Below are 10,976 nucleotides of genomic sequence, written 5' to 3' on the forward strand. Positions count from 1 at the left end.
CCATGAGTTCAAGGAAGGAGCTCCATATCCTAGTAGGAAAAGCCTTCTTGAGTAGGGAAGAAAACAGGCTCTACGCCATACATTGGGGTTTCCCGTGCCTCTTCCCACATCCTTCCTTTGCTTTCTTTCCTGAAAAGGTTCACAAAGCACTGAAGATTTGTCCCTGGGCCGTGTGAAGTATCCTCCCTCCATGGCTCCCGAAAGATGGTCCTATCTCCTGCCCTGCAGATGTTAGACATTTAGTAAATATCAGTATTTGCAGAACAACAGAGAAACACTGTCTGGGAATCATACATAATGATTTAATCTGGGCTTTTTCATGGAAGAGAAATGAATGTAAACCACTAAGCACAGAGGATATGAAGTTTTATTTAGGAAATATCGCATGTTAGTATACTAAGAGAAAGAAAGAAAGACAGTGGGTTGAGTCTTTCTTCAGTGAGTGGGACCCTACCCTCTCTTGCCTGCACAGGCTGTGACCACATGAATCTGTCATTGCTGCTCCTTGCTTGCTCTCTGGCAGTAAAAAAAAGATGCTTCCAGGCTGGGGGACTGGTTAGACACCTTTCTTTTCAAGCTTGTCAAATTATTTTTATTTGTGTGGGGGCTCTGAAAGCCTTGCACGTGCAGTTAATTTTCACAGTAAAGGATGTCAGGAACATTAGGTTTCGGGAACATTAGCTTTGCCCCTTCCTGTTCAGTCTGTCCCCATCCAGGACAACACAGGGCTGTCCCAGGGCCTAGACGTCAAGGCAGGGAGCCGGGTTTATGGGCCGCCCTGGTGGGAGTGGACAGTGCACAATACAGTCAGAGAACAAAACTGAAGGAAGTAAAAAGAGCTGCCCGAAAGTGTAACCTTTCTATTTTTTTCAGTTACGTTTTCTCTGTTCCAGGACAGGGTGCTTTGTGTCACCATCCTCACCATCTAAGTATTTTCATTTTCTCCAGTTCAGTGAACTAGGAAAGGTATATTATAATACACACTTTGTTTCCTTTTCCATTAAAACATCCTTTTTTGCTTTAAGTGTCAAAGATGCAAACCAACCTCAATGAAAACATTTTCTAACGTCTCAAAGAGCTCCCAGATCTGCAGGACACATGTAAGGTTGTCAAAGATGACCACGGAAAATTATCAATACTTTTGATAATAGGAAGGCAAGAAATGCTGTTATAAAAAAGAGATTTGAAGAAAAAAATGAAAACAGAGATTTTTGGGGAGGAAAGGGGTAAAAGAAAGATGTATTACATACATGCACAAATCTCCCTGAGGGTGGATCATTATGCATTGCAAAGATGTGCTAGAAAATCTTGATAGTAGTGTAACTTGGTACAAGCTTTTAGACAAAAACGACAATATATCCATGCTGTGTGTGTGTGTATATACAAAGAACTGGAAAAGAAAGTTTTTTAAAAGTAGATGGGATCCTAGACTTCCAAGTTTTCAAAAGCTTTTTATATTTTAAATATAGTTAAAGTTAGCCTGACTGTGGATAAGTTTTTTTGTTCAAATCTATGAAACTATATTCAAAACAAGGAAATTTCAAAATATTAAAAGAGTCCACTTTTAATCCAAGATCTTTCTGCAGATGTAAGAAGTCCCAAGATGATGGCTGGAGAAAGGAATAATACAGCCGTCATCAAATTCATCCTTTGGGGGTTTTCAGATTTCCCCAGGCTCAGGGTCACTCTTTTCACAGCATTCTTGGGGACTTACCTCTCCACAGTGGTGTGGAACCTGGGACTCGTCATCCTGGTCAGGATGGATTCCCACCTGCACACTCCCATGTACTTCTTCCTCAGCAACCTGTCCTTCTTAGATCTCTGCTATGTCACTTGCACAAACCCCAAGATGCTCTCAGACTTCTTCCAGAAGCCCAGGTCCATCTCCTTCATGGGGTGCACCACGCAGTATTTCTTCTTCTCCAGCCTGGGCCTGACTGAGTGCTGTCTGCTGGCTGCCATGGCTTTTGATCGCTACGCTGCCATTTGTAAGCCTCTGCTGTACACGGCCGTCATGTCCCCTGCCCTCTGTGTGCAGATGGTGGTTGGAGCCTACATAACCGGATCCTTTGGTTCACTGATCCAACTCTGTGCTTTACTTCAGCTCAATTTCTGTGGGCCAAATATTGTCAACCACTTCTTTTGTGACCTGCCTCAGTTACTGGTCCTGTCCTGCTCTGAAACCATCGTCCTACAAGTCATGAAGTTTGTGATCGCCGTGGTTTTCGGTGTGACATCTGTCTTAGTTATCATGGTCTCCTATGGGTACATCATTGTTACCATCTTGAAGATTAGCTCAGTGGAAGGCAGGTCCAAGGCCTTCAACACCTGTGCTTCTCACCTGACGGTGGTCACCCTGTTCTTTGGATCAGGACTTTTTGTCTATATGCATCCCAGCTCCGGTAGTTCACTGGGCTCTGACAGGATGGCATCAGTCTTGTATACAGTGGTGATTCCCATGCTGAATCCTTTGATTTATAGTCTGAGGAACAAGGAAATCAAAGATGCCCTTAAGAGGTGTAGGATGAAGCGAGTATTTTCCCATTGCCACTGTTAACTAAAGGTCTGGCAGGCTCATGACCCTAATGACCAGAGTGCTGGACTTCGCAAGGTAAAATGCAGGCAGTAGGATCCGGCCTCACTAAGTCTGTGACGGGATCAGCTCAGCACCCTGTGAATCGTTCAGTCTTCACAGCTGGCTCAGCTCTCCTACACCCAACCCCACAATGCAGCTGGCACATCTGTTTTTGTTAATTGGCAATCTTCAGTTCTCCAGTTTGGGAACCTTACATTTTCCTTCCCTGACTTCACCCTGCAGGCTAACGAGAACGGGAGTGACCATGAGGCAGGTGGTCTCCCTCTTACACCACATCACAAGCCATATAAAGACCCCTTGGTCCCAGACCAAGGCGCTTGGGGACCTAGGGTGTGACGGGAATGTGGAGGGACGTGTAACTGTAGTCTTTGACCTAACTGCTCTGTGAGAAAATAGAGAGGCTTTGATTTTTAGTATTTTATTTTTAGAACAAGGCATCAATTGTTTGTAAATGAACAAACAAAGAGATTTCCACTGCACTACCCTTCTCTGGCAGAGTGGAAAGATGGGTGATCTTCTTTACATTTCTTTTTTTGTTTTTCCTTTTGCTTTTCTGAGACAGCATCTCACTAGGTGGTTTGTGGTGGTCTTGAGCTCACTATGTATCCCAGCCAGCCACGAACTTGGGGCGATCTTCTTGTCTCAGTCTCCTGAGTGCTGGGACTACAGGTGTGTGTTACCACACCTAGCTTGGGAAAGTCATTATGGCAGACACACCCAGTGTTGCTAAGTAATGAAAGATGTTGCATGAAATAATTTTTTAGAAAATAATTTAAAATACATTTCTAGTGCAAGAAATGAAAGAAAATATCCAACAGTCGAATGTGTATGAAGTAAAATCAGAAATGCTGAGAGTAAAAGCTGCTCAGAAGATGTCCTACATTGGGAAACCCATGGGGATCTGGAAATATCGGGTCTGTGCTCCGACAAAAGCCTGGGACTTGGGGAAAGAGGGACAAAGCTTGGGACTGCCTGAGACTTTGAAAGGAGGACCAGACACACACACAGGAGGTACCGGCCAACTATGCCTCCATGTGGGAAGGGACTAAGGGGAAAATCCTGTCCACAAGAAAGGAAATCCCGACCTGCTCAGGCTTTGTATTGGGTGTCACACCCCTGAATGGAGGCCAATGGTGCTATCCATGGGGTCTTTCACTGATTCCTTCAAAGCACCCTCAAGCCCATTCCAATCAGAACCACAAGCAAATCCTCCTCGGAGATTTTAAAGAAACATCTAAATGCCAACTCAAAAAATTCCCCCAAAAAACTTTCCAAGGAAAATTAATTGGGTTATGGGCCAGGGATTTAGCTCAGTGGTGCCTCTGTGTGCCTCCCAAGCACAAAGTTCCGAGTTCAATCCCTGGTATAAAAAAAAAAAAAAAAAAAAAAAAAAAAAAAAAAAAAAAGGAAAATTGGGTTACACAAACTTCAAAGTACACAAAGCAAGACCTTATGAGTTAAGACCTCTAGACAAGATGACACCAGGCTTGAAGACTTCAGGAAAAGCAATGATCCCAATGAAAACACACAGTGGGTGATATCCATATGTTAAAAAGAAGAGGAATTGAAAATATAATAGGAACAAGAGAATGAAGCTTACTGAGGATTTCTACATCTGGTGCTAGGATAATGTGACAGTCATCATTCTTGTCACCGCCCCTGGACTAAGAGGCACCTAGGAGATGAGCTTAGCTGTGCAGGGTGTCTTCCAGAGATGCCGGACCGTGGGCCAGCAGACTGGATGGCACTCTCCCATGGGAGTGAGAGGCAGGTCAGCCTGCATGTGAGGCTCGGTTCTTCTTGAGCAACTGCTGTGGCCCCTGGGTATCCAACCCCAGCTTCTCTGGCCTTCATTCAACTCAGACTCACATCAGCACCCTTCAGGAGTCTTCTGAGCCTTAGTGTCCGTGGTTCCTCTGTTTCTGAGGCTTCCAGCTCTGGTGCCCGAGTGGCTCCTGGACCCTCTGGCTCCCCAGAGAGCAGATGGGCACCGCGGACCCTCCTAACTTTGGAATTGTATTTCAACCTTATGAAAACGTGGGCCTTTAAGCTAAGCCCCCTATGAAGGGAAGCCAGGTAAGTAGTACACAGTGCCCAAATGGCCTTCACCTCGGGGGCCCTGGAGCTGTTGACCCTGAGCTTCTGCTGTGTAGACCGCCAGGCTGGGAGAACCAGAACCAGGCCAGCACTCGCCCCATGGGGCTCAGGAGGGGCCCTGCACAGAGAGCCCCGAATGCCACTATACGCTCATTGGAAATAAGCGAGAATTCCCCCGGACTCTTGGAGAACACAAATGAAAATGTTTCCTAGTTTTTTTAAAAGATCACAATATGCAGAGTAAACCCCATAATATGGAAAACGTGGGGCTGTAAAAACAGACTTGCAGAACATTCACGTGTTGGAATGATCATTAATGAGGAGAAGGCAGCTGGGACTTGTTAGGGTGAAACTGAATAAGTGTGCCCTGTAAGAGACAGGTCTTTCCCAAAGGAAGACATCCTGGGCCACATCAGGGGTCCCCCAAACAGGTGAGGCAAAAAGAAGAGCCCGGGGAACCCATGTGGTGAAACGCTGCTTGGCTGTGCAAGGGAAGGGAGGACTGACATGTGGTCACCAGGCTGGGCCTTAGCAACACTGTGCCAGTGCAGGAGCCGGTCACAAGGACCACGCTGTGCAGAAGCTCACCCTACTGAGAGGTCCAGAACAGGCCGATCTGTAGACAAGGAGACTTGACCGGCACCACACCAAGAATGTAAACTGTGTACTGCAAACACGTCCTAATAAAAACAATTTGATCAGTCAGATCTACGATAAGGGTAGAAATAGAACAACACAAAGAGCTGCCTGAGTTGTCTAAGGAAGAGAGAAACAGGGAGCAGCTGTTGATGGGTGTGGGGTTACTTTGAATAAAAAGTTCTAGAATGAGACGGTGGTAATGTTTTCAAACTATGTGAGTATTTTAAAAGTTACTGAATGATGCACTTTACATGGAAGAATTTTATAGTTCATGAACTTACCCTAAAATAGGAGGCACCTTAAAATGATTTTTCTTCCTACTTTACACGATGAAAAGAGCAGGTGGCACCCTGCTTGGGGCTGACACCAGACAAACTTGTCTCCTCTCTTGCCCTGCACAGCAGGAACACCAGAGGCAGAGATCAAGTCTAAGCCGGGCTGGGCTTCTGACCTAACACAACAGGGAAAATACACGTCCATGGTTTCCAAACTGCTAAATCTATGGTCATTTCTTCTGCAGCAATAAGAAACTAACAATCCTCACCCACATTTTATTTTGCTTCGCTGCAACACTGCACCCTCCAAACTTTGTAGCCAATGCCCTGATGAAGCTACTGTTTTCCTTTTTTTTTAAAGCCTCTCTTTCATTTGAGAGGCAGCGGCTGATCGGCTGTGGGGTGCCAGGCCCTGTTCTAGGCTCTGACTGAAGATTGGGTGATGAACAAGTTTGGTTTCTAGGGACTGCCCAGGACAAGGAGAGTCGTCATCTGAGGGAGAGAGGGGCGAGGGGCAACGATGAGCACAACGACGAGAGTGCAGGGGAGAGGTCGTGTCTAGTTCAGGGTACAAGAAAGGTTATTTTGGAAAGTCTTTGGAGCGTGTGACAGGGAATCAACAGGACGCTCAGGAGGGATTTTGTGCGGCACTGAGTGTCCTTGGGGGACAACAAGACACCTTTATGGGGTGTGGTCCAAAACTTCCATGAGTGGCTAATTTCTAAAACTCGAATACTCTGAAAGATACATTGCCACTAATCCCCAGATCCTCCTCACACTGTGAGCACACTCGTCCCATCGTTCTTGCTACTTCCTGCAGCAGCTCTGGAGCCCTCTTTCCTGGGTGTCTTTCGTTGCACTGTCCAGGTGGCCTTGACGTCCTGGATCCATTCAAAACATGAGTCTTTCGTGGTCATTTGATGCTGGGGAAAGTCCAGAAGTTACGTGGGGCCTGACCTGAGGAACAAGGTGGTGAGGACACGGTGTGATGTTCTTACAAGTTTCCTTTCCGTCAGACGGCATCCTGTCTCAGCCCTCACTGTGCTTTTTTAAAACCACACCTCAAAAGGACACTTAGGAAAGAGGACGCCAGAGCTGCTTCCGAAAGTGGCAGCAATGCTGGGATGGGTGTGTTCGAAGCGAGGGGAGGATTCTGAGAGGGAAATTTGCGGCAACGTACCTTTTACGGTGATACAAAAAGAGTTAAGCAGTCGTTGTATGCTTTGGTCACACTTCCCAAGTAGCTAAACCCGTAGCAGCCCGACAATGCGTACAGATTTTACTGTGAAACAGAAGGAAACGTGAGGACCACTGGTAGGAATCACTCAGGGCCGAGACCATGAGTTCAGGAATTTGGAAGCGTTGAAAGAGTAAAAGTCATGAAATCAAAAATAGATTCACTGAGAACCGCAAAAGAGAAAAACAGGATGTTTTTGGCAAAGAGAAATTAGAGTTTGCAATTTTGGAAGTAAGCATTTTCTCATTGTGCTCAGGGCTGGGACTGCCACAGGCAGGGCGGTGCAGGGCCCTCCTCTGTGGGGCAGAGGCCTCCATCGTGCAGAGCCGGGAACTCCAGGAGAGCAGCATCCTAGAATGTGTCAGATGGGTCTTTCTGGTTGCCACCAGGGCCCTTGAAAGCAGGAGGGCTAAAAATCAACGTAACTTGAGAAGTGCACAGCAAAAGGAAACAATCACAGTGTGGGAAAATCGGTCTCTAAATGTTTTCTGCATTACTGAGTTGAAAGCTCTGTCTTGAAGACAGACAAGAGCTGGCCACAAGGCGTCAGCCTTGGCCATACCCAGCCAGGTGTGCTTGCTTCTAAGCAGAATCCTCCCAACCCACTGGCGATCAGTTTGAGAAGCCTGATGTCTGGAGATGTGAATTAAAACACAATGCAGGCAATGCCCAGGAAGAACCTGCTTACTGGGATCTTGTTCTTTCTTTCTTCTGCCCCTCTGGCAGAGAGAATTTCAAGACCCACTTTTATATTTCAGTGGGAATTATTTGATAACCTACGTCTTTCCTCTCCTCTCACCTCCCAAAGCACCAATATCCATGTACACGAAGCATCCTCTGTGGGCCTGGAATTTTATGCCTCTCCCGGCCGCCGGTCTCCTCATCTGGACTCAGTGGTGCAGCCTTCTCCAAGAGATGCTCCGCCCACCCGCAGCCTCAGCCGCGGCTGCCTCTTCCTGCAATCGAGCCCTGCCAACAGGAGGCTCCTTTTCAGATCAGGCAAGCCCAGAGCGGTGGCACTTTTCCCAGATCACATCGTTTTCAGCTCTGTTTTAAGGACAAGCCAGTGTTACAAACCCCAAGAGACAGCTGCATGCAGGACTCCCAGTAGCTCCACAAAGGAAAGCTGTTTAAAGAAAGCCGCAGGGTGGGCTCTCAGCAGGGGAGCTTGCAGCCCTGTGGCTTCCCGGAGGGGTTGCTACTCCTCTCTTCCGCTTGGCGCAGGATGAAAGGCCCGGATTCCGCTCAGAACACACACGCAGCAAGCCCTCCCTGTGGACAGCCACAGATGCCTGACCGATGTGTCTGGGCATCTGTTTCCCAGGTTTTGCCACACTGGTTTCTAGATCTATTCTAAGGCTGAGAAAAAGATTTCAGAGAACATTTTCTCCCATTTACCCAGGACTCAGTAAAAGAAATAAACTGTTTCCAGCTATTTATGAAGACAGAGAAAACCAGCTTTAGGCCCATGACTTTGCCTTCTGTGCCACCGCCTCCACATGCAGCCCCCCTCATTCCGACGCTGGCTCCTGTCCTCCCGTCTGCCTCTGTCCTGCTGATGCGTGTCTCCCTGGTGTTCCTCTCTCCCATCTCCTGGTATGTCCCAGTGTCCCCTGATCTCCGGAATTCCTGCCCTGTCCATCTCTTTCTCTCCGTCCACGGCCCAGCTGGCCACCGCTTCCTTCAGTCCCGGCCTTGTTCACATACCCTCCCGGCCCAGACACCCCAGCTGGAGGAAACTAGGCTGGGAGACCCCTGCTCCCGTCTTCCTGCACCCAGGGGGCCTTTAGTCCTTCTTTCTCTTCTTTGATTTCCCCGGACATCACTGGGTGGTGATGGCCCCGACAGCAGGATGAGGAATGTCGGGCTCTGATGAGTTACGAATGAGTACGCTGTCGAGCAAGACTCCGTGCGGTGGATCTGCTGCCCGGTTGGGTCAGTGGTCAGCTCTGTGAGGAGCGAGGCCTACACCAGGAGTCTGAAGGAGAGAGGAGTCGGAGAATGGTGGCAGCTCACGTACCTTAGATTCCTGACCTCCCTGCATCCCCCCAACTGCTTAGAGGCGGAGCTAGCAGGAGAGGAAGTGGGGCTGATCCCGTTAACAACGCTTCAAGTAGCCAAGAAAAAGAGGACTGTGTGTGTGCACGTGTGGGTGTGCGTGTGCACCGGAGAACCCAAAGCCTTCACACTGTGCTGCAGTCAGAGCCCTTTATTATTTTTTAAAAAAATTTGGAGACAGGGTCTCACTAAACTGCTGTTTCCAAGGCTGGGCTCAAACTTGTGATCCTCCTGCCTCAGCCTTGTGCCAGTGCGCACCACCACACCTGGCGGAGAATCTTTTTTGAAGGAAAGAGGAAGGGCGGCAGAAATGACAGAGCACCGATCTGCTAGGGCTCCGTACTTAGTACCCCTCACTCTGCAATAAGGAGGACAGACCAGGGGTTTGCTTTACGTTTGGTTTTTGTCTGTTTTCAAGAGAAGATATAATTCCGCACAAACTACCGCACCTGCCACACCGATCCTCCGCTCCGCATCAAGCCCCCGAGCCCCAGAAGGAAGGCGCGGCGCAGGGCTGGGGCGGGGCTGTGGGGCAGATCTGCTGGGCTTCACAGTGGGCGATGCAGGCCTGGCGGAGGAAAAGCAAAAGCCGGAGCGGCTGTGGGTCGAACAGGGACCTGTGGCAGACGTTCCTCGGCTGAGGGGAGGTGAGCTGCCAGTGCAAAGGGGCTGCGGCCGCCGCCTTTCACCAGCCCCAGGGAGAAGCCACCACATCCGCTGGCGACAGTGCTCATCTCCGCGTGTGTGCGGGAGGGAACTCTGGCCCCGGCCGAACACTGAGAGGCTACTTGTGCCTTGGCCCGGGAGCCTCTGAGAGATGAGAGCGATCGTTTTCCAAGTCTTGACAGGGGTCGTGATGTGGAGCAGACTGAGAAGAACCCGGTTCCGACTCCAGCTTCCCTCTGAGGTCTGTGTGGCCTGTGGAAAATGACTCCTTCAAAATGCCATTTTCTTATCTGAAAATGCCTTTGAGAATGCTTTCCTTCGAGAGCTGCTCTGAGGACGTTGTAAAATAGAGCGTGCTAGAGGCCAGTCCACCAGTGAAAAGTGTCAGCACCTACCTGTGTCTCCCCTTTCTCTTTATCGTGTGGAATTAGAATTTCAGGATTTTACAGAGCCCATTAAGAACAGTTAATTCACGTTCTCCTTTAAGTCTTAAACCCTTTCCTTTCCTAGTGAACTGGCTCTGTTTATACACTTCCACTGATGGGGAAAGTAGCACTTTGGAAATACATTTTAGTTTTGGACTACATGATTATTTCTCTCTCTTCCTTTCTCTGAAATTTTCACTCATTTAGTCCTAGTTCCAACGCTGGGAATCACTCAGAAGGTTCTGCAAAATATCTATTGCATTACAAAGTTAACTGCTGTTGTCTGAAATTGTTACCCATTTATGGAGTTAAAAACCAGTCTTGGACGTCTCGACTCTGCGGGTATCTTACTGAAACCAGATCAGCGAGCAGCAGTGTCACCGAGGCAGGGCCAGTGGAAACCAACTCTCCACACCCAAGGCTGGCATCCTCTGGGGCTCCCCAGGACATCTCATACCCATGGTCCCAGGGACAGACCCGCTGATTCCTTTAAAGTTCCAGCAGATTCTTCTCTTGCTGGCCACTTTAACATAACTATACCGCAACCTTATTTATCTCTTTGGTCAAGACCTGTGCTCCTGGTAGCAACAGAGATGGGCTCTGTTCTTGCTCTAAGCATCTGATCTTTGCCATCAGTTGAAATGCAGAGCTTAAGATGTCGGTGAGTCTGTCCTTTACCCCCCTTGGACCAGACACTGGAGAATCCTGGACCCACCAAGCTGGAGAGTAAGAGAGATCCAGGTGCAAGGGGATTCCTGTCTTATGGCTCTGACCTTAAAGGAGGGGCTGGTCTATACCTACTTTGTGTTCTATAAGTCCCAGAAAATTCTGTTTCTGAAAAAGGTTTCTACTGGTTAGAAATAGAAATAGGAAGAAAAGGGCCTGGGATTTAGCTCAGTGGTCCTGCTGCCTGCCTTGCAAGCACAAGGACCCGAGTTCTATCCACAGTACCAAAAAAAAAAAAAAAAAAAAAAAAAAAAAGG

At 48.2% G+C, this 10,976-nt stretch overlaps 1 protein-coding gene across 1 annotated transcript; it reads left to right on the forward strand.

Annotated features, from left to right (window-relative positions):
- The first annotated feature begins 1,603 nt into the window (after positions 1–1,603).
- Positions 1,604–2,557, forward strand: LOC104868348 (olfactory receptor 1440). Its single transcript, XM_010633101.1, has one exon. It carries the CDS (start codon positions 1,604–1,606, stop codon positions 2,555–2,557), a length of 954 nt encoding a protein of 317 aa, XP_010631403.1.
- The last annotated feature ends 8,419 nt before the right edge of the window (positions 2,558–10,976 follow it).

The sequence above is a fragment of the Fukomys damarensis genome, unplaced genomic scaffold (assembly GCF_012274545.1).
Source record: "Fukomys damarensis isolate Sample0158 unplaced genomic scaffold, DMR_v1.0_HiC HiC_scaffold_27, whole genome shotgun sequence".
NCBI lineage: Eukaryota > Metazoa > Chordata > Mammalia > Rodentia > Bathyergidae > Fukomys > Fukomys damarensis.

Bases quoted from the DNA above. Each gene is read 5' to 3' on its own strand.
- LOC104868348 (XM_010633101.1), top strand. From the start codon at position 1,604: ATGATGGCTGGAGAAAGGAATAATACAGCCGTCATCAAATTCATCCTT.